The sequence below is a fragment of the Salvelinus fontinalis genome, chromosome 2, assembly GCF_029448725.1.
Source record: "Salvelinus fontinalis isolate EN_2023a chromosome 2, ASM2944872v1, whole genome shotgun sequence".
NCBI classification, from domain to species: Eukaryota; Metazoa; Chordata; class Actinopteri; order Salmoniformes; family Salmonidae; genus Salvelinus; species Salvelinus fontinalis.
In genome coordinates, this window is record NC_074666.1 from 47,416,259 (window position 1) to 47,440,891 (window position 24,633).

At 41.1% G+C, this 24,633-nt stretch overlaps 2 protein-coding genes across 2 annotated transcripts; both read left to right on the plus strand.

Moving 5' to 3' along the window:
• The first annotated feature begins 1,339 nt into the window (after positions 1–1,339).
• LOC129819965 (H-2 class II histocompatibility antigen, A-Q alpha chain-like) lies at positions 1,340–13,716 on the plus strand. The gene is made up of 5 exons (XM_055876712.1): positions 1,340–1,547; positions 6,468–6,594; positions 10,861–11,136; positions 11,897–12,172; positions 13,016–13,716. Exons 2-5 carry the CDS (start codon positions 6,525–6,527, stop codon positions 13,189–13,191), a joined length of 798 nt encoding a protein of 265 aa, XP_055732687.1. The 5' UTR covers positions 1,340–1,547; positions 6,468–6,524; the 3' UTR covers positions 13,192–13,716.
• A 2,352-nt stretch (positions 13,717–16,068) lies between these two features.
• LOC129819977 (H-2 class II histocompatibility antigen, E-S beta chain-like) lies at positions 16,069–22,434 on the plus strand. Its single transcript, XM_055876723.1, has 5 exons — positions 16,069–18,568; positions 19,114–19,398; positions 19,938–20,210; positions 20,523–20,633; positions 20,806–22,434. The coding sequence occupies exons 1-5, from the start codon at positions 18,505–18,507 to the stop codon at positions 20,853–20,855; spliced, it is 783 nt and encodes a 260-aa protein (XP_055732698.1). The 5' UTR covers positions 16,069–18,504; the 3' UTR covers positions 20,856–22,434.
• The last annotated feature ends 2,199 nt before the right edge of the window (positions 22,435–24,633 follow it).

Consider the following 24,633-nt stretch of genomic DNA (forward strand, 5'->3'; position numbering starts at 1 on the left):
TGTCTTAGCTGTGTACTTGGGGTTGTTGTCCTGTTGGAAGGTGAAATCTTCACCCCAGTCTGAGGTCCTGAGTGCTCTGGGGCAGATTTTCATCAAGGATCTCTCTGTACTTTGCTCCGTTCATCTTTCCCTCAATCCTGACAAGTCTCCATGTCCCTGCCGCTGAATAACATCCCCACAGCATGATGGTGCTACCACTATACTTCACCGTAGGGATGGTCCCAGGTTTCCTCCAAACTCCAAGTGGGCTGTCATGTGCCTATTACTGAGAAGTGGCTTCCGTTTGGTCACTCTACCACAAAGGCCTGATTGGTGGAGTGCTGCGGAGATGGTTGACCTTCTGGAAGGTTCTCCCATCTCCACAGAGGAACTCTGGAGCTCTGTCAGTGACCATCTGGTTCTTGGTCACCCCCCTGATCAAGGCCCTTCTCCCCCGATTGCTCAGTTTGACCAGCTCTAGGAAGAGTCTGGGTGGTTCCAAACTTCTTCCATTTAAGAATGATGGAGGCCACTGTGTTCTTGGAGACCTTCAATGCTGCAGACATTTTTTTTTACCCTTCCCCAGATCTGTGCCTGGACACAATCCTGTCTCGGAGCTCTACGGACAATTCCTTCAACCTCATGGCTTGGTTTCTTCTCTGATATGCACTGTCAACTGTGGGACCTTATATAGACTGGTGTGTGCCTTTCCAAATCATGTCCACTCAATTGAATTTAATACAGGCGGACTTCAATCAAGTTGTAGGAACATCTCAAGGATGATCAATGGAAGCATGATGCACCTGAGCTCAATATCAATTCTCATAGCAAAGGGTCTGAATACTGATGTAAATAAGGTATTTGTGTTTTTCATTTGTAATACATTTGCAAAAAATGTTAAACCTGTTTTCGCTTTGCCATTATGGGGTATTGTGTGTAGATTGATGAGGAAACAAATTAATTGAATTTTAGAAAAATGCTGTAATGTAACACAATGTGGAAAATGTCAACGGGTCTGAATAATTTCCGAATGCACTTAGAGTGTGTAGGGGTAAGGTGACTAGGCAACAGCACATAAGATAAACCGAGTACCTACTGTGGAAGTGCATGACACTGGAATAGTGTTTGAATGTTAAATGACGAGACAGGCATTGATGCGAGTAACCAGTCTTGTTCAGTACATCACAATACATCCGGGTATCTCAAGCACCCCGGTAAAACACATGAGTTGCAGTAATGAACATTTACCAACAGATGGCATCACTGTGCCATCTTACACCCATAACATCTTCCTTTTAATTAAATAGGACAGGAGGTGTCAATTCACTAACAAAACAAACCTAGTAATAATAATTTCCAACAGGAACAGTTTAGTATTTTTCTTTTCTTTTTTTCTCTCAGGTAACAACAACACATTTTGATACTCTCTTCGCTTTTATCTCTGTCTGTCAACAATCCCTGATGGGAAACCTACAGATTAAGTATTTTTGGTGGCTGGGACAGACGTCCGCAGCGTGAAAAGACAGGGGGCTTGTCTGCGAGGACCGTTTCACCCACCCTGAGCTCAGGTAAGTCTTTTGCTGATTTGTCGTAGATGAACTTGGAGACCTGTCTTCTGTGACGTAGCTTCACCAGCACGTCTGTCACCACACATGGCTCCAGGAGAGTGCTGGCTACTGGCAGAGCTGCTTTTAAGCGTCGTGCCATGAGGCGCTGGGCCGGGCTGCTATCCATGCCTTCTGTCGGGGTATTGCGCCACTGCAGGATTGCTTTCCAGACATCTTTGCCCTCTCGCAGAGCCTTTTTGCATAGGTTCTTTGCGGTTTTACTGCGGACTCCGCCTTTCCATTAGCTTTTGGGTGTAGTGGTGATGAAGTGACGTGTTCGAATTCCCATCCTGCAGCAAATTTTCGGAACTCAACTCTGGAGAATTGGGGTCCATTGTCTGAAATTACCCTATCGGGCTGGCCATAGCGGGCAAACTGAGCCTTGCAGCGTTTGATCGTTGTCTCTGCTGAGAGGTCGGGGAGGAGGTTAATCTCCCAAAAGTCTGAGTAATGATCGACTACCAGCAGAAAGTCTTTGCCACTGTGCTGGAAGAGATCTAGACTTACTATCTGCCAGGGGCACATCGGTAGCTCGTGGGACATCATCGTCTCTCTCTGTTGCTCACTGGCATATTCATTGCAGATTGTGCATTTACTGACATAGTCTTTGATTTCACTCTGCATTCCTGGCCAATACAGTGTGTCACGTGCTTGTCTGTAACAGGCCTCACCTCCTATGTGACTTGAGTGCACACACGCCAACATCTCAGGGCGCAGAGACCGGGGAATAATGACTCTCTGACACTTGAATATTACTTCGTTTTGAACACTGAGCTCCTCTTTGACTGGCCAATATTCTCTGACGGCTAAAGCAGTTTCTTCCTTGCAGTCGGGCCAGTCCCTCAGAATCACAGACCTCAATGCCTGGAGCTGTCCGTCCCTGTCTGTGTGCTGTCTGATTTGTATAAGGCGCTGGTCCGTAACATTGAGGTAGTCAGCCTGGTTGATGTGTTCAACATCCACTTGCTCTGTTTGTAAGCTGCACACTGTGTGTTGTTCATGCATGGAGCGTGTGTAAGTGCCTGATGCAGTAGCCCTGCTGAGCGTGTCACTCACATACATCTCTGGCCCTGGCTTATACACCACCTTGAGGTTGTAGTTTTGTAGGGCCAGTAGCATGCTCTGCAGTCGTTTTGGGGCATTCAGAAGAGGCTTGCTGAATATAGCAATAAGGGGCTTGTGATCTGTCTCTGCGGTAATATTTTTGCGCCCGTACAGATAGTGGTGGAAGCGTTGGCATGCAAACACAATGCTGAGGCACTTCTTCTCTATCTGGGCATAGTTCTGCTCTGTTGGGGTGAGTGCCCTAGAGGCGAATGCCACAGGCTGGCCCTCCTGCATGAGGCAACAGCCAAGTCCATACTGGCTTGAGTCACTCTGAATCGTGACAGGTTTTGACAGCGGAAAATACAGTGCGTAGGGGTTGGTAATGTTCTCTATTTGCGCCGTGATTGGCTCAGTGTTCTGTCATTCATGGGGACACTACATCACCACAGAATCTACGGGTAGTGCTTGAAAATTTAAGCCCCTTAAGTGCTGCCATAGTTACATTAGAAGTGCCCATCCAAGAAGGCTCGAGGTCATTGTCCACAGATAAAATTATGTCAAATCACATATGTACCGTAGCTTTGACTGGACAGATCGTGTCAACATCATACTTTCAAAATCTTAGCTAGTAAGCTAACAGTCAAAATCATGAATCAAGTTGACAATCTACTGGCAAATAATTTTCAATCCTTGTCATATGAAAAGAAATTATGAAGAGAAATCATAGATAAAATGTATCAGTGCTCATTGGCCAGTGGACATAATGTTACACAACAAGTTGGAAATCGCAAATTCAACAATGAGTGGTTTGGATGGAATCTGTGGCTAACTGCAAGCATTGCAAAGCAATCACTAGATTGCTATTCAGTGGAGTGGGTGTGTGGTCCAAGTCTGGGTTTAAGGGTCTCTTTTCCAAGCTTTAAAAGGATAAACACTCAAAATTGGCATGACTTCTGCCGCGTTCGAAACAACTGGAAACTCGGAACTGGCGAATCAGAATTCAGTGAGTTCAAGACAGTGGTCCTAAAATTCTGAATCAAATGGCTAAATTATACATATTATGACCATCTTAAAACAATGTCTTATGTTAGCTTAGTAGTTATTGCGATATAAGTCCTTAGACCTACAAGGGTCAAAACTGTAAATAGGCCACACAGGAACATTTAATGTCATCTTGGTAAGCCACTCCAGTGTAGATTTGGCCTTGAATAATTGACCTGCTGAAAGGGGAATTCATTTCCCAGTGTCTGTTGGAAAGCAGACTGAACCAGGTTTTCCTGTAGGATTTTGCCTGTGCTTAGTTATATTGCATTTATTTTTATCCTAAAAAAACTCCCTAGTCCTTGCCGATGACAAGCATACCATAACATGATGCAGCCACCAACATGCTTGAAAGTATGAAGAGTTATACTCAGTGATGTTTTGTGTTGGATTTGCCCCAAACATAATGCTTTGTATTCAGGACAAAAAGTTACTTCCTTTGCTTAATGCACACCAGAAGGCTATAAATAACTTCTCTGACAGAAAACAGCCTATGTGACATCGATATTAGTTTTTAACATAAAGTCAGTGTCGTCCAAAACTGAGTTTAAGTCAGTTCGTCATGACTTACTTGAGGGTTGGGTTTTGATTTAGACTGCTCACTTGCCAACTAACACGGGATACACAGCTGGGGTGTTTGCGCTCTATCCAATCCTACTACATAACACACAAACAGCAGACAGTTGCCCAACAGTGCAGCGGATCAGATTTATTTTTTATTTTTTACATAAGACAACACATCACGCATTTTTTACTTGCGAAATACTGGACCAAACACGTTAGCTAGATGTGAAATTGATGTAAAACTTAAACCTCTGCAAAAAATAAAAAAATGTATTACAGATTTCTTGAGTTATTTTATTTTGAGGAAGTGATACTGGCTTTGTTCCTATGGTGTCTCATGGGGGAAAAACATTACAACAATAACTGCCACATCAAAATCCTGACACCCACTATTATTGATGTCACGTTCGTCATAAGGAGTAGACCAAGATGCAGCGTGGTATATTTCCATCCTTTTATTATGGAATAGAAAACTTCAACCAACAAAACGAACAAACGAAACGTGAAGCTAAATAATAATGCTCACAGGCAACTATACATAGACAAGATCCCACAAAGCACAATGGGAAAATGGCTACCTAAATATGATCCCCCAATCAGAAAAAACGATAAACAGCTGCCTCTGATTGGGAACCATACTAGGCCAATGTAGAAATATAATTCACCTAGATAACCCACCCTTAAATCACACCCCGACCTAACCAACATAGAGAATAAAAGCTCTCTATGGTCAGGGCGTGACAATTGAACACAGAATGAGTCCATGCAACTGATTTGTTAAGCAAATTTTACTCCTGAACTTATTTAGGCTTGCCATAACAAAGGTGTTAAATACTTGACTCAAGACATTTCAGCTTTTAATTTTAAAATTAATTTGTTAACATTTCTCAAAACAAAATTACATTTTTGCTTTATGGGGTATTGTGTGTAGATCAGTGACACAAATACTTAATTTAATTCATAACATTCAGGCTATCACTTTTTTATGGGAAAAGTTAAAGGATGTGAATACTTTCTGAAGGTGCTGTATATGGTTCTTATCATGACACAAGGCGAGACCCAGATGCATACACAGGAGGCAGATGGTTGGAGTCTTATAATGTTATATTCATCCAAAAAGGGGTAGGCAAGAGAATGGTCGTGTACAGGCAAAAGGTCAAAACCAGTTCAGAGTCCAATAGGTACCGAAGGGCAGGCAGATTCAAGGTCAGGGCAGGCAGGATGATCAGGCAGGTGGATAAGTAGTCCAGAGTCAGGCAGTGGTCAAAACCGGGAAGACTAGCAAAAGAGAATAGAAAAGGGGTACGGGGGGAAAAACACACTGGTTGACTTGAACATACAAGACTAACTGGCATAGAGAGACAGGAAACACAGGGATAAATACACTGAGGAAAATAAGCGACACCTGGAGGGGGTGGAGAAAATCACAGGGACAGGTGAAACGGATCAGGGCGTCACAGTTCTAGCCCAGCAGCTTAATTTGATGTAGGCCCAACCAATGGTCGTTTGGAGCTGAGCTAGGCCTAGTCTTATTTTCAGGCCATCACATTCTTTGTCAACACGACTTGTTTTTATCACATTCAGAACATGTTTAGCTGAAGTGTTTCACTGAAGGCCTGTTTCAGGGCTTTAGTGAACCACGAAACGGACGTCCGTTTCAGAGCAATGGAAATGTATAATCATACATTAAAAAACTAATTCATTACATTGTGATGGACATTTTATGGTGTGTATGTGATTGTATGTTTAGAACAATGCAGCTCTTGTAATAACCTGTCTTGGTTGGCTTCAAGCATGTGACTGGTTGAGTGCACAGAGGAAACCACACTTTCACTCATAAGCAATTTGGTAGTACGGTCAGAACATTGCTCTGCAAACTAGAAGGAGTGATACACTATGTCAGTTTCAAGGTAAGAAGCCTTCATGTGGTATCAGTCTGTCACATACAGAAACCATCTACGGTATGCTTATAACTTGTTTGTGTAGCAGTATAAAATAACTGAATGGGAACATCCTCTTCAGAGTTTTCATCAAACTTGTATTGAGTTTGTGAACCTCTCCTTGCGTTAATAAAGATTGCTTCATTTATTTTGAGTTTGAGTCCTTAGTGGTGAATTTCCACAACAGTATTTAACTTAGCCTGGGTGTATAAGTTTGGTGTGTGGTCACATAAGAATGAAAGGAATTAGAATAGCAGAAACAACACATTTGTAGTTTCCTCCTTTTCAGAGCTTCCCATCAGAGACTGAAAGAGTTAGATTCTGCAGCACTCTCTCAAACACACAGATGAGCTTCGAGATGAACTACTCTGTGATTATTCTGATTCTCACTGGAGCCGTTTGCACTTCTGCAGAAAGTAAGAGTTTGATTTATGTTTTATGCTGTACTAGTGTAAATGCCTTTGTTCATGTTTGATATACACTACCGGTCAAAAGTTTTAGAACACGCACTCGTTCAAGGGTTTTTCTTTATTTGTACTATTTTCTACATTGTAGAATAATAGTGAAGACATCAAAACTATGAAATAACACATATGGAATCATGCAGTAACCAAAAAAGTGTTACACAAATCAAAATATATTTTATATTTGAGATTCTTCAAATAGCCACCCTTTGCCTTTATGACAGCTTTGCACACTATTGGCATTCTCTCAACCAGCTTCATAAGGTTGTCACCTGGAATGCATTTCAATTAACAGGTGTTTCTTCTTAAAAGTTCATTTGTGGAATTTCTTTCCTTCTTAATGCATTTGAGCCAATCAGTTGTGTATTGTGGTAAGAACAGCTCAAATAAGCAAAGAGAAACGACAGACCATCATTACTTTAAGACATGAAGGTCAGTCAATACCGGACATTCCAAGAACTTGGAAAGTGAAGTCGCAAAACCCATCAAGTGCATTGATAAAACTTGCTCTCATGAGGACTGCCACAGGAATGGAAGCTCCAGAGTTACCTCTGCTGCAGAGGATAAGTTCATTAGAGTTACCAGCCTCAGAAGTTGTATCACAAATGCGACCAAATAAAGATATAAATAGCCACTAACCAAGAAACAACTTCATCAGATGACAGTCTGATAACATATTTATTGTATAGCACATGTTTTGTTAGAAAAATTTGCATATTTCAGGTATAAATCATAGTTTTACATTGCAGCCACCATCACAACTCTCACCAAAGCGACTAGAATAACTACAGAGAGCAACGTGAATTACCTAAATACTCATAAAACATTTCTGAAAAATACACAGCGCACAGCAAATGAAAGACAAAGATCTTGTGAATCCAGCCAATATTTCAGATTTTTTAATAAGTGCTTTACAGCGAAAACACAATATAGCATTATATTAGCTTACCACAATAGCCAGAAACACAAGCCATTTACCAGCAGCAAAGGTTAGCGATCGTAACAAGCAAGCAAAAGATATATAATTTTTGACTAAACTTCATAAACTTCTTCAGATGACAGTCCTGTAATATCAAATTACACAATGCACATAGGGTTTGTTCGAAAATGTGCATATGCAGCGGCACAAATCGTGGTTGTACAATGTGATTAGTAGCCAAAATTCAAGCAATCTGTCCGGCGCCATCTTGGAGAGGCACCTAATCTAATCGATAACTAATCATAAACTTGACTAAAAAATAGAGGTTGGACAGCAAATGAAAGATACATTAGTTCTTAATGCAACCGCTGTGTTAGATTTTTAAAATTAACGTTACTACGACATACAGCGTGCGCTAAAGCGATACCGCACCGAAATTCATTGCGGAATTATTGTTTAACGTTCTTCAACATAAATACGAATAAACAGCATAAAGACTTCTTTTTGATGAGCTTCCATCAGAATCTTGGCCAAGGTGTCCTTTGTTCAGAACAATCGTCTTTTGGTTGAAAGATGTCCTTTTCTCCTGTAGAATTAGCCGCTAACGCTAGCCATGTGCCGGAGAGGTGTCCAACTCGCGATAGCGCGTGACAAAGAAATTCCAGAAAATCGCAATAAACTGATATAAACTGCTATAAGTCGGTTTAAATTAACTACCTTATGAAGTTTTTAAGACAAAAATCAAATTAAATCAGAGCCGGAGATATAGAACTGCTAAAACGAAAGCTTTTCAGGACGCCATGGTGATGTCCCTCCTGCGTCAGGCCCCCCGTTGAAAAGGTCGGACCTTCCGTTCCAAGAGCTTTTATAGTGCCCCAGATGGTGCAATCCACTCCATTCAAATTCTCAACGCTTACTGACACCTAGGGGAAGGCGTATGCAGTGCATGTAGCCCCATAGCTTACATGGGAATTTATAAACTGACCCTAGAACAGAGACCTCGATTTCAGAAATCTCACTTCCTGACAGGAAGTGTGCTGCAGAATGAGTTCTGTTTCACTCAGAGAAATAATTCAAACGGTTTTAGAAACTAGAGAGTGTTTTCTATCCAATAGTAATAATAATATGCATATTGTACGAGCAAGAATTGAGTACGAGGCCGTTTAATTTGGGAACGACATTTTTACAAAGTGCAAACAGCACCCCCTATTGAGAAAAGGTTTTAACTGCCTTGTTCAGGGGCAGAACAACAGATCTTTACCTTGTCAGCTCAGGGATTTGAACTTGCAACCTTGCGGTTATTAGTCCAACGCTCTAATCACTAGGCTACCTGCCGCCCCGGATACATCTCAATATCAACTGTTCAGAGGAGACTGTGTGAATCAGGCCTTCATGGTCAAACTGCTGCAAAGAAACCACTACTAAAGGACACCAATAATAAGAAGAGACTTGCTTATGCCAAGAAACATTGCCAATGGACATTAGACTGGTGGAAATTTGTCCTTTGTTCTTGAGTCCAAATTGGAGATTTTTGGTTCCAACCGCCGTGTCTTTGTGAGACGCACTGTGGGTGAACGGATGATCTCCGCATGTGTATTTCCCACCGTTGTAACGCTTCCATAACGACAGACGCTGGGCAACGAGAAGCAAGTACAGGGTGTGGATTTAATAATAAATAGACTTGAAACAAAACAATAACAGCGTCTGGACAGAAAAACACAACATTAATGCTGACTCCGGAATGAAAGTGACAGATATAGGGGAGGTAAATCCAGGTGAGTCCGATAATTAAGCGCAGGTGCGCGTAACGATGGTGGCAGGTGTGTGTAATGATGAGTGAACTGATGACCTCGAGCACCGGAGAGGGGGCGCGGGAGCAGACATGACAGTACCTCCCCCCACTAGGGGCGCCACCTGGCGTCCTACCTGGGCGAGCCTGACGGGCTGGTCGAGGCGTGGGAGCCTGACAAGCCAGCTGAGGTATCCCCGATTGCGTCGGTAGCGGCACCCGGACCCGACGTCACCCCCCGAAAATGATAATACAATTAAAAAAACATCCCTGATGCCTCCAATTGTGGAGTCAGCATTCTGTAACAGTTCCGTATTGACAGATGCTGGGAGATGAGATGCAGGTACAAGGTGTGTAATAATAAATAGACATGAAACAAAACAAGAACAGCGTCTGGACAGGAGAAACATAACAACATCAATGCTGACTCGGGAATGAAACTGAGGAGGTGACAGATATAGGGGAGGTAAATGACGTGATGGTGTCCAGGTGAGTCACAAAATTAAGTGCAGGCGCGCATAACGACGGTGGTAGGTGTGCGTAATGATGAGTGAACTGATGACCTCGAGCACCGGAGAGGGGGAGCGGGAGCAGACGTGACAACCGTAAAGCATGGAGGAGGAGGTGTTATGGTGTGGGGGTGCTTTGCTGGTGACACTGTCTGTGATTTATTTAGAATTCAAGGCACACTCAAGCATGGCCACCACAGCATTCTGCAGCGATACGCCATCCCATCGGGTTTGGGCTTAGTGGGTCTATCATTTGTTTTTCAACGACCCAACACATCAAATCAAATGAAACTGTATTGGTCACATACACATGGTTAGCAGATGTTAATGCAAGTGTAGCAAAATGCTTGTGCTTCTAGTTCCGACAGTGCAGTAATATCTAACAAGCAATCTAACAATTCCACAACAACTACCTAATACACACAAATCTAAGTAAAGGGATGGAATAAGAATATGACATATAAATATATGGATGAACAAACACACCTCAAGGCTGTGTAAGGGCTATTTTACCAAGAAGGAGAGTGATGCATCAGATGACCTGGCCTCCACTATCCCCTGACCTCAACCAAATTGAGATGGTTTGGGATGAGTCGGACTGCAGAGTGAATGAAAAGAAGCCCAAAAGTACTCAGCATATGTGGGACCTCCTTCAAGACTGTTGGAAAAGTATTCCAGGTGAAGCTGGTTGAGAGAATGCCAAGAGTGTGCAAAGCTTTCATTAAGGCAAAGGGTAGCTATTTGAAGAATGTCAAATATAAAATATATTTTGATTTGTTTAACACTTCTTTGGATACTACATCATTCCATATGTGTTATTTCATAGTTTTGATGTCTTCACTATTATTCTACAATGTAGAAAATAGTAAAAAATGTAGAAAAATCTTTGAATGAGTATGTGTTCTAAAACTTTTGACCGGTAGTGTAGATATTACCATCCTGGATAAATTATATAAACCTCAGTTGATTAATTTGAAGTAATGTGTTTTCCCCCATTTCAGTTCATCATGAAATTCACTTTATCTACGGATGCTTTGAGTCAAGTGATCCTGCGGTGGGACTTGAGATTGATGGAGATGAAGTCTTCTATGGTGACTTCAATAAAAACAGTAATACATGTCTAATAGCAGATGTAGTGTTTACATTACCTAAATTCATATCTATTACACCAGAGGATAAAGAAAGGGCTTGTGAATATGCTACCATTAGCAGAGTTTGGTGCAAAAACAGCATCGCATGGGGCAAACTGTCTGAACCGAAAATACCAAAAATCAAAGGTAAGTGAAGATTGATGGGAATGTCTCACATAAACTGATAAATAATCAGTGATTCAATATGATTTGTGCGTCTCCAAAATCAATCTTTGTCAGAGTGGTCTGTCAAGCGGAGTTAATGTCATATACTATGCATGCCAGTCTCTCTTGGCTAAAGGTTGAGGAGAGACTGACTGCATAATTTCTTATTTTTATAAGAAACAGTAATGAGTTGAAAATCCCAAACTTACACACAGCCCTGACACACACCTACCCCACCACACATGCCACCAGGGGTCTTTTCACAGTCCCTAAATCCAGAACAAACTCAAGAAAGCGTACAGTTCCATCTCATATTGCTCAAATGAACAGCAAACCTGGTTAAAAAAAACAGATAAAGCCTCACAGCACACACCTCACAGCACAACGCCTCTCCCCTATTTGACATAGATTATTTGTGTGTACATTATGTGTTGATATGTAGGCTACGTGTGCCTTTTTAAATGGATATAGTTCTGTCCTTGATCTGTTCTTGTCTTAATGTTCTTTATTATGTAATGTTTCATGTTTTGTGTGGACCCAAGGAAGAGTAGCTGCTGCTTCGCAACAGCTAATGGGGATCCTAATAAAATACCAAATACCAAATATGCTATCTTTTGAGTAGGTCTATGTACAGTATCTGCCTTATTCCCAAATGAATGGGACAATAGGCACTGACATTTCGAAAGTCTGACAAACTTCAATTTTTGAGTGAATACAGTTTCAGGCTTTTGTTGCCCTCCAGATGCCCCTGAGAGCACCATCTACCCCAGGGATGAGGTGGAACTGGGGGTGGAGAACACCCTCATCTGCTTTGTGAATGATTTCTTTCCCCCGCCTGTCAAAGTCAACTGGACCAAGAATGGAATGGAGGTGACTGAGGGATTCTCTCTCAGTCGTTACTATCCTAATAAAGATGGAACGTTCCACCAGTTCTCCAGGCTGAGTTTCACCCCACAAAAGGAAGACGTCTACATCTGCGCTGTGGCGCACACGGCCCTGAAGGACCCCAAAACCAGGGGTGAGAGAGGACATAATATTTTTGTACATGGTTCTATACTGAACAAAAATATAAACGCAACGTGCAACAATTTCAACGAGTTACAGTTCATATAAGAAAATTAGTCAATTGAAATAAATTCATTAGGCCCTAATCTATGGATTTCACATGACTGGGAAGGCAGTGCAGCCAGGGGAGGCCATAAGCCCACCCACTGGGGAGCCAGGCCCAGCCAATCAGATGTGTTCGGGTGGCTGGTCTTAGACGATCCCGCCAGGGAAGAAGCCGGATGTTGAGGTCTTGGGTTGGCGTGGTTACATGTGATCTGCAGTTGTAAGACCGGTTGGACATACACCAAATTCTCAAAAATTACGTTGGAGGTGGCTTATGGCAGAGAAATTAAAATTAAATTCTCTGGCAACAGCTCTGGTGGACATTCTTGCAGTCAGCATGCCAACTGCATGTTCCCTCAGAACTTGAGACATCTATGGCATTGTGTTGTGTGACAAAACTGCACATTTTAGAGTGGCCTTTTATTGTCCCAAGAACTAGGTGCACCTGTGTAATGATCATGCTGTTTAATCAGCTTTTTGATATGCCACACCAGTCAGGTGGATGGATTATCTTGGCAAAGTGAAATGCTCACTAATAGGGATGTAATGAAATTTGTGGACAAAAGTGGAAAATGTCTGGGGTCTTTTATGTTGCGTTTATATTTTTGTTCAGTATATTTACTTTAATATTAAACCTTAAGAAGGAACTCAAACAACTCTGAAATTGAGACCTGAAACAAGCCATTCCAAGGCAGTGTGTGATGAGTGGTTGTGTATTGTGCTGATTCTGGTGACACATCTTGTCTTCCAGAATATAAGGTCAGTGGGTCCAGTGCTGGTCCTGGTCCTGCTGTATTCTGTGGAGTGGGCCTCACTCTTGGGCTGCTGGGGCTGGCTACTGGAATATTCTTCATCTACAAAGGAAAGAGAGCCACTGAGTCTCAGGAAAAAAGATGGGAAGTGAGGCACTGGACTAGAGAGATCTAGCTATTACGATTGAAGCAATTAAGTGTCATAATAATCACATTACATTGTGCACAATATTGGTAAATCACAGTCAACACTGTACGCCATTACTCGCTGTTGATTTCTGTCTATTTGAAAAAGTGTAGAAGGTTAGTTGTATTTTTTAGAATAAGTATTTTTTTTACAATAAAAAATAAATAAATTGGGAGATACTGTAAGGTTCTGCTTTTCTTTTCTTAGTCAACCTTGTGTTATTTTTCTTTGTGTTCTTGAACGTAGCCCTATCTTTCATTTTTGTTCATTGATTTCTCCTGTGATCATTTCTCACCTGGTCTCATCAGCTCCCTATTTAGTTCAGGTCTTTCTGTTTGTATGGTTGTGAGGTATTGTTTGTTTTTGACTGCCTACCTGTGTTTGACAATTGCCTGCCTGTGACCACAATTCCTGCCTTCTGCGAAGGCTTAATAACCTCTTTGGGCTAGGTGGGACACTAGCGCCCCACCACGACAACATCCGGTGAAATTGCACAGCGCAAATTTCAAAATACAAAAATTGTAATATTAAACATTCATGAAAATACAAGTGTCTTACATCGTTTAAAAGCTTAACTTCTTGTTAATCCAACTGCGTTGTCATATTTCAAAAAGGCTTTACGGCGGAAGCATACAATGCGATTATCTCCGGAAAGCGCCCCGCATTCACCAGCATTAAAAACATTTCCAAACAAGCAGAGGCTTCACAAAAATCGGAAATAGCAATAAAATAAATCACTTACCTTTGAAGATCTTCCTCTGTTTCCAATCCCAAGGGTCCCAGCTACACAACAAATGATAGTTTTGTTACATGAAGTCATTCTTTAAATCCCCAAAAAGTCAGTTTAGTTGGCGCGTTTGATTCAGTAATCCACCCGTTCCACTCGTTCAACATGCAGACAAAGGAATCCCAAAAGTTACCGGTAAACTTCGTCCAAACAAGTCAAACAGCATTTCTAATCAATCGTCAGGTACCCTAATATGTAAATAAATTATTACATTTAAGACGGAATGTAGTATGTTCAATACCGGAAATAAATAACGAAGTGCCTTTCTAAAGACTGTTGACATCTAGTGGAAGCCATAGGAACTGCAATCTGGGAGGAATTCCTTTGAATATCCCATAGACAAGCATTGGAATGGCCTGTGACCTCAAAAATAATAATTCTGGATGGATTCTCCTTGGGGTTTCACCTGCCATATCAGTTCTGTTATACTCACAGACATTACTTTAACAGTTCTAGAAACTTCAGAGTGTTTTCTATCCAATGTTACCTATTATATGCATATCCTAGCTTCCGGGCCTGAGTAACAGGCAGTTTACTTTGGGCACGTCAGTTATCCGAACTACCGAATACTGCCCCCGGGCATTAAGCATCTGTCGTACCCTGCGCGTGAATCTCACACCTTTTTCTCCCTGAGTATTCATTACAGATACAGTACCTGTCAAAATTTTGGACACACCTACTCATTCAAGGGTTTTTTCTTGTAGTAACCAAAAAAGTGTTAAACAAATAAATATATATATATAAATATACATATATAATATTTGAGATTCTCAAAGTAGCCACCCTTAGCCTTGATGACATCTTTGCACACTCTTGGCCTTCTCTCAACCAGCTTCACCCGGAATGCTTTTCCAACTGCCTTGAAGGAGTTCCTACATATGCTGAGGACTTGTTGGCTGCTTTTCCTTCACTCTGCGGTCCAACTCATCACAAACCATCTCAATTGGGTTAAGGTCGGGTGATGGTGGAGGCCAGGTCATCTGATGCAGCACTCCCATCACTCTGCTTCTTGGTCAAATAACCCTTACACAGCCTGGAGGTGTGTTGAGTAATTGTCCCACTAAGCCCAAACCAGATGTGGTAACCATGCTGGTTAAGTGTGTCTTCTAAATAATCACTGACAGTGTCACACGCAAAACACCCCCACACCTTCACACCTCCTCCTCCATGCTTTACGGTGGGAACCACACATGCGGAGATCATCCGTTCACCTATTCTGCGTCTCACAGAGGCACGTCGGGTAGAACCAAAAAGCTCACATTTGGACTCATCAGACCAGATTTCCACTGGTCTAACGTCCATTGCTCATGTTTCTTGGCCCAAGCAAGTCTCGTCTTCTTATTGGTGTCCTTTAGTAGTGGATTCTTTTCAGCAATTCAATCATGAATGCCTGATTCACACAGTCTTCTCTGAACAGTTGATGTTGAGATGTATCTGTTACTTGAACTCTGTGAAGCATTTATTTGGGCTGCAATTTCTGAGGAGGGGAACTAATGAACTTATCCTCTGCTGCAGAGGTAACTCTGGGTCTTCCTTTCCTGTGGCGGTTCTCATGAGAGCCAGTTTCATCATAGCACTTGATGGTTTATTCGACTGCACTTGAAGAAACTTTCAAAGTTCTTGAAATGTTCTGTATTGACTGACCTTCAAGTCTTAAATTAATGATGGACTGTCATTTCTCTTTGCTTATTTGAGCTGTTCTTGCCATAATATGGACTTGGTCTTTTACCAAATAGAGCTATGTTCTGTATTCCACCCCTACCTTGTCACAACACAACTTATTGGTTCAAACGCATTAAGAAGGAAAGAAATTACACAAATTAACAAGGCACACCTGCTAATTGAAATGCATTCCAGGTGACTACCTGGAAACTGGTTGAGAGAATGCCAAGAATGTGCAAAGCTGTTATCAAGGCGAAGGCTGGCTACTTTGAAGAATCTGTTTCATACTTTTTTGGTTACTACATGATTTCATATGTGTTATTTCATAGTTTTGATGTCTTCACTATTATTCTACAATGTAGATAATAGTAAATATAAAGAAAAACCCTTGAATGAGTAGGTGTGTCCAAACTTTTGACTAGTACTGTACATTCCGAAGCTTATTCAAATGTAAATGTTCTGACTTACAAAAAACATTTGACCACTGCTATGTTTTTTTCTGGAATTAATTTAAGTATGTGTCGGGCTTTTTGTGTGAGCGAGGTTTGAAAGTACTGAACTTTCAACAGGGCATTACATTACACAGCAGTGTATCCTGGATGAGGGTGTTAATAACAAAACTGCAGTCCCACTGTGTGTGCTGAGTCATCCAGTATTTTGCTGTGGAGTGTTTGTTTGTTATCTTTTCCCATTTCTTTGTTATGTTTCTGTCTTAATTCGAAGCAAGGTCATTGATGGAGAATGGTTGCAAGTGCTGTCCTCCATGTATTGATATAATAATATTCGCCCTCGATTACATTTGTTCTGATTAGATTTGGCCTCATGGATACTTTCTGGATTTCAATTGGTGGCTTCCTCTCTGGGAAATCTACTTTGTGAATTTAACAGTAACAAACAGGACCCTCTTTTTGAGGTGTGCAGTGAGTTAAAAGTATGTTCCTGAATTAAGTTTTGTACATTAGGGGATTTTTAGCGACATTTTTAGCTTCCCGAAATCTCATGAAACTATATCCTCCACCTTCACATGACTGGTGCCTCCCCTTGCAGTTTTCCAAAGCTCAGAGGGGAACTAACTCTGAGAAGTAAACATGTTTATGTTTATTTTCTCCCCCATCCACAGATTTGCCATAGTAAATACTACAGTATTAGTAAGTTTAACTGTTTTATTTTTATGTAACCTTTATTTAACTAGGCAAGTCAGTTAAGAACAAATTCTTATTTACAATGACGGCCTACTGGGGAAGCTAACTCCGTTTGAAACAGGACTGAGTAATACCTTACTTTATATCGTTCTTATTACCATTTAATCACAGGGACATTGCACTCCAATGTTTTCAGACATCCACAATTAGTCTAATGTCAAAATAAGTTGAATTATCTCAAGCGACTTACAGTCATTTACTTTTGGTAAAAAGGTGCTAAAAAAGCTTGACATATGCCAGAAATTCAAAATGAATGGAAAAGATAAGCACTGCCAGTCTAGAGATTACATTGCCTATTTTTTCCTTCCTTTTGGATTTTGGCAACGGACACGTTTTGATTTTGGAAGCAGAAGCCTAACCCTAATTTTATCTGCTATCTCTGAATCAACGTACAGTATTTACTAACAGTGGCCATGGGGATTCACCTAAAGGGAAGGTTTTAGGAAGTGAAAGAGTATGGTTCTTGAAATGAATGCAGTAAAGGGGTCTATATAGGTATGCTAATACAGGACTAGTAAAGGCCCAGTGCCCTATTGGAATCGATCCCACAACCTTAGAATTGCATGCCGCTGCTCCACCAACTGAGCCACATCATCACAAACCACTTTATGTCTCAATGTACTCAATTACTGAATTACTGTATTGTGCATTGTTTTTCTTCATGGCGCTGGAAAGTCTACAGGTACAAACCTAGATGACCAGCCTATGTACAACACAGTAATGTACATTTACATTAAGTGGTTTGTATGGATGGTCAATTAATACTGCACAAAAGTGGTTGTTTTCCATGTTATTAAATCAAGAAAAATACTTAATTTGATGTGGATGTTTTGTGTCTTTGCCCATAACATGGCACCTTTTGATGTACACTACCGTTCAAAAGTTTGGGGTCACTTAGAAATGTCCTTGTTTTTGAAAGAAAATCACATTTTTGTCCATTAAAATAACATCAAATTGATCAGAAATACAGTGTAGACATTGTTAATGTTGTAAATGACTATTGTAGCTGGAAACGGCTGATTTTTAATGGAATATCTACATACAGTGGTTTCTCCTTTAAAAGTTGCATCATACAGCGCCACTTTAACCTAACTCCATAAACCTTACCTTAATTAACCCTAACCTTAACCCTAACCTTAGCCCAGCCAATGTTAGTCACCTAGCTAACGTTGGCGTTAGTCACCTAGCTTCCTTGCGAACGTTATCCAAAACAAATTGGAATTCGTAACATATAATACGTTTAGCAAATTGTTAAAATAATTGTATTTTTTGAAACTGCATTGTTGGTTAGAGGCTCGTAAATAAGCATTTCACTGTAAGGTCTACACCTTTTGTATGAATTGCAATTCGTAACATATTGTATGAATTGCAATTCGTAACATATCAAAGGAATTGTAATCCATAACATATCATATACAAAATGGATGAAGAACAGCTAAAACTTAATACATACCGTAACATATCATACTAATTGGCAGGTCCGGATTTACATCTACTATGTTACGTCTACCCCTGAGTCCAGGTTGGCAACTGTCCTGCTGAGTTCAAAACGGAAGTTTCCCAGCTGTTTAAAAGGGTGGTTTTGAAACATAGCTTTAGTTTCCTCAGTGTTGTTTCACAGTTGAAAAGTTCTAACTCTGAGACTTGATCATGTATGTGCTGAATTGCTTCTCCATCCACCTGCTGCTCCTCTTCTCCTCTCTGTCTGAAGTGGGTGAGTTCAAACAATCATAATCCAAATGAGATTTTATTGCTTTTCAACAGTGAAAGAAAGTGGACATTGCAATTGGCTGAACTGAGTCGCATTAACAGAAATCCCATGCAGCCTTCTTTACAAATTCGAACACTGGAATGTGACTTCAAGGCAGTTCCACCTCCAACACCGCTAAAAAATATATTATGCTATGTGTCTGCAATCGGCGGTTAATTAAGGCTTGATCTGATTGAATCTAGGCCAAAGTGTTTTACATTTGTCCCATATTCTTGCAATGAAACAACACATTTGTATGGCTAGTTATATGCTAGTAATTTACACACTATAAAACAAGGATGGGCAATAATTCTGGCTCGAGAGCCACATAGGGATTTTGAAATTCAATGGAGGGCTGCACAAATTATTTTTGGACCAATTTCTTCAGGGGGGCATTTAATGGGCTGGCGGCCAGATATATCCTAATAATTATATTTCTGAAGTGTGCATAACTCTTCAAATCTGTCTATTAAAAAATACTTTTACATGTCCTTTTTCTGTTATTATAGTTCATTCCTCAGATGAAGATTTTGCACACGATGATGCATGGTGTAGGTTTAGCTCCAGAGATTTACATGATATGGAGTATATTTTAGAGCATCATTTTAACAAGATCATGGTGGCTCAGTACAACAGCACCACAGAGAGGTGGACAGGATACACAGCATTGGGAGTGATATCTGCAGAGAAGTGGAATGAGGACCCAGATGAGATCCCCAGGAGGAGAGCAGATATGGATGTGTTATGCAAGCCATACGCTTCTCGGATCGACAACACAGTAGAGATGTTTATGGGTGATTATAACAATTCACTAACAACTGGAAGTTCTCCTTCACTTGATTTGTTTTACGTCTATAGCATATGCTCTGCAGTACTTGATAACATGTCACATTTTCTTTCAATTACATTATTGCATTTCAACAAAACATAGACCATGGAGTAATACTGTAGGTCAGTTGTAATAATCTAGTAAGGTTCAAAGCCATATTCTTCTAAATAAAGGAGGAATTGTTGGAATGAACCATAAACAACTGGAAATCTTACTGACTGTGGATTTAACTGCTTGAGCTGGGAAGGGACAGACTAAGGGGACTTTTCTGACTAGCATCCCATTGACAGCCTGACTAGCCAAAATCTTAAACTTACCCTTTACCAACCAAACCCTTAACCTAATTTTAACAAATTTGGAAATTCAACAATGGAGTGCTGGTCAGGCACATTTCCCACCATTTTAGGCTACAGATTTCTGTAGCAAGCACTCAACATTTCTGCTTGAAACCTTATTTTTCCAGTTATAACGTATCATCATTGATTCATTGACCTTCTTCTCTAGTTGAGCCCAACGTCACACTGAGGCTAGAGGGGCCATCCAGTGACTCCAGCCTTGTGTGTAGCGTCCACTTCTTCTACCCCAAACACATCAGAGTGACGTGGCTGAGGAACGGGGAGGAAGTGACCTCAGATGTGACCTCCACTGACATACTGGCCAATGGACTCTGGAGCTACCAGATACAGTCCTATTTGAAGTACACACCCACAACTGGAGAGAGAATCATCTGTATGGTGGAGCACATCAGCCAGACTGAGCCCAAACTTTATCACTGGGGTAAGGGTATGGGTGGAGTAAGGGTGTGTGGGTGGAGTAAGTGTATAAGTGAGAGCGACTTCACCCGACTCCCCAACAGGGCTGCAGAACAGTGGCTATTTCATCTTAGGGCTCACTAATATGAACATGGGGACAAGGAAAGTCAACTCTTAACTCATCAGCTGAAGAGTAGAACAGTCACAAGTCATCTCTGAAATGTTCACCAGTTTGTGTCGTACAGCCCAATGTCTCTGGTGAATAGGGAGATTAAAATACTATTTTCTTTTGCGTGTGGTTTGGAGACCATAATCTTTGTTAAATGTGTAATTGCAGACCCCTCCTTGCCTAAGTCTGAGAAGAACAAGATAGTGATCGGTGTCTGTGGGCTGCTGCTGGGGGTGGTCTTTGTAGTAGCTGGACTGATCTACTGGAAGAAATCTACTGGTGAGGAACCACAAGACTTATGAAAAATGACTGAAAAGGCACAGATAATGCTACTCACTGTATATCTATGGTTGTACTGCTATCTACCTGTACTACTGTTGTAGACTCAGTGCTCGATGATGGTTTATTCTCATGGCTCTTAATTCAGTATCTCTGTTTTTACTTTCAACAGGACGGCTGTCGGGTCTTATTGGTGAATTTGATTATGGGACTTGTGATTGAGGCCGTGTGGACGAAGGCTAGCTGATCAAATCCCTGTCGTTAACTGATAGTAGCTGATATAGTTTGCTTTTTAGCTGCTGTTGCCTCTAGCAGCTATTCAAAATGCCAACATTGCACCAACCATGGCCTGCTTGCCAACAGTTAACCAACTACACTCTGGAAAAAAGGGTGATTTGTGGAGGGGAAGGGGTTCTACCTAGAACCCTTCTCATCCAAAGAACCCCTTTTTGAAAGCCCACTGGGAACAGACGTCAGTTCAATGTCTAGTTAGTTGTCAACGAACGTGAATTCAACGTGAAATCAATAAAATGCCACCATGTCATTGCATTTAGGCAAAAAGTTCGGTGAAAAAAATATGAAATGCCCTTAAGTTGATGACTTTGCAAATTCAATCAGTTTTCCACATTGATTCACATATATATTGTTTTAGTTGAAATGAAGTGGAAACAACGTTGACCAGTATTTGCCCAGTGGGAGGTTCTACATGGAACCTTTTCCATCAGAATTTCACATCAGAAATCATTTCTGTTTAGCAAAAGCCCTTGTTGATATTACAGTTTAATTTCAAGACATTAGCTTGCCTAGGAATTTGTGGAGGAGTAGCCTTCACTGTCATTTGTGCAAATGTATTCTATTGTGTTTCTATTCAAGGATCCTATTCATCATCGAATCTAAATCCAGTTAATGTGTCTTTATTCACCAGCCCAACCTTTACCTGTGTTTTAATGTAGACTGAGTTGTCCCTTTAATGTCCCTTTAATTGTGAACTGATCCATTGCACTGACTGTTAATTAGTTGATTGCTCACACCTGTGGCCTCCTGCCTCAAGGGCTCAGTTTTTTCAAATGGAGGATTCTGTTGAGTGTGTGGAAGGTACTGCGGAGATGTCTGCAAGTTGTTCATAAAAATAAGCTATAAGCAAGATCACCATCTCTGTCTCTCCGATGTGAGAGGGCATCGGTCTACCATCTCACAAAATTGTTAGTATGTACTGTACATCTTATATAAAATGCCAGGCTACACGTGCCTGAATTGCTTACCCATATGGAAAAATATTATAGGAATCTTATGAGGTCCTTTGTATGTTGAAGAAAATATGAATAATATTTTTATATATGTCAGTCTATACTCTTATAAAAAAAATGTTTTTGGGGGTTCTATATAGAACCTTTTGGTTCTTTGTTTAAAAAGTAATGGTAAATATGAAAATAAAAGCTTCCAAATTAAATGAAAATATGAATAATACTCCCACCTCTCTGTTATGGTTAAACCATTTATTTCTAGGTGGCTGCACAAGCTGTATCTCTGTCCATGGCACTGTCCACTCAGTAGTGCTGAATTCCGGCCTCAGCTGAGCTCTTTTAAATGCATACATTTTCCTTTGTACTTTCTCATTTTCGTCATTTGTTTGCCATGCACCCTTGATAAAAATAGACTATGCCTTTGCTCCAATGCATTGATTTATCGTGCTTCTACACCTGCATTGCTTGCTGTTTGGAGTTTTAGGCTGGGTTTCTGTACAGCACTTTGTGACATCAGCTGATGTAGGAAGGTCTTTAAATTTGATTGATTGATCGTTGTTTGATTTGTTTTTTGCAATTTCTGGGGCGGTTGCGCGGGTATCGGTGCTCTCTGTGCCGTCTTTGGCCAGAAGAAGTAGACCATTTATTTAGCTTTATTATTTTCTATCAATTATTTTGGATTTGTGTGCCCATGAGAATTGTTTTCATGGTGAAACATAATGAAATGTTAAATAGGTATAGTTAAATTAATTTTCCAAGATCTCCAACATCCAGAAAGCGTAGAGCGTTTAAGTTCAATGTTCTAAATCAATTGTTAAACACTTATTAATTACAAATAACTGTCATAAATGGCATTCATTCTACCAGGCAAGTCAGTTAAGAACAAATTCTTATTCACAATAACAGCCTACCCCGGCCAAACCCAGACAACGCTGTGCCAATTGTGCGCCACCCAATCATGGCCAGATGTGATACTGCCTGGATTTGAACCAGGGACTGTAGTGAAACCTCTTGCACTGAGATGCAGTGCCTTAGATTGCTGGGCCACTCTGGGACCTGTGTAAGGAAAGAAAGGTAGTGTTTTATGTCACATGATCTGTGAAGACTCCAAGCATTCAACTCATGCATTTTGTACAACTCATGAACTAGGGTGTAAACATGGTTTGATTCAACTTGTGTATTGTATTGAATGTAGGCTACCTGTTCTGCGTGTGTTCATGTGCGTAACATTGCCTAGGCTGAGAGGGTACCGGCAGCGGTGTAGGCCTAGTGGAGGGTAAACCCAACTAAACGCAGTTTAGCCACCTTTTTCCGAAAAATGCATTGAAAGTATTGGTTGCGTTACTTTTTTCACCACGACCGACAATCAGAGTTGACACATCTATTATTTTACCACTACATCACTGGCTACTGGTAGGCCTATTTTAAGTTCATGGTAATAGGCCTACACATTGTAGACTAGTCTAGTAAATTGAGGGTGACTATCCCTTTTTTCCCAGGACAGTTTCAGCCCCATTTCAGGTGTCCTGACGTTTCAGGTTACAAAAATATGTCAATCAATGAATGTAGGCCTAATAAATTGCAATCACTGAATGTCATTAGGCACACTTCTTGGTGTTTTGTAAACGGATGTCTATTTCCATTCATCAAATGGAGCGAGTGTACAAGCACAAAAAAAAAATGGGGTGCCTTCCCAGCTAGCACAGTGGATCTGGACCGATTCCTGCAGAGTCGGGGCACTCGGCTGAGAGTCAGACTCTGCTGACATCATGTGGCCCGAGTCTGGGCCGCCTTAGGCAGTATTAATTATGGCTAGGATGCGGGGATTGATCTCGGGCCGATTCCGGTGTGAGTTATCTGGCCCAAATGTATTACTTGGGTCTCGGGACGATTGGGGCTACTCTCTGGCAGATGATTACACAGGCTGCTTTATATTTTATTCATTATTTATTTATTTTCCCATATTTTCTCATTGTTTCTTTGATCAAAAAAATACAATTAACATTTAAATTAAATTCTTTAAAAGTCCTAGTATTTTGATACTTTGTGCAAGGCAATTTGTGGATGAAGCCTCCTAGGGGGGGCAGGGGTCTAAGACACTGCATTGCATCGCAGTGCTAGTTCGATACCCGTGCCGGCAGCGACTTCCACAAAATGCTAGTTCAATACCCGTGCCGGCAGCGACTTGCACAAAATTCTAGTTCCATACCCGTGCCGGCAGCGACTTGGAGACCCATGTGGCGACGCACAATTGGCCCAGCGTCGTCCGAGTTAGGGGAGCGTTTGGCCGGCTGGGATGTCCTTGTCCCATCGTGCTGTAGCGACTCCTGTGGCAGGCCAGGTGCATGCACGCTGACATGGTCACAAGGTGTATATATTTATTTTTTTGGGGGGGTGGATGGGTATAATTTGTCTGCATAAAATGTACAATAGTAATATTTAAAATGACTAAATCTGGTAATTTTGTATACAATTATTTACATTTGCATCGGGCCAATTCTGGGGGGATTCTGGTGAGATGCCAGCAAAATCGGTTGAATTCCAGTAGACGCAAACATTCTGGGCAGTCATTCATTTTGATTCCGGGCCGAGTCCGACATCCGATTCCGGGACGATTCAATCAGTTCCAGCCCACCGGAAGAGGGCCGCTTCTGGGCCGAATCCTCATTGCTTGCTGGGTAGTAGATTATGTATAAAAAAAAATGTTTTTTAAATGGACTAATTAAAGTTTTTCTATATCTGTGCAGTGATGATCT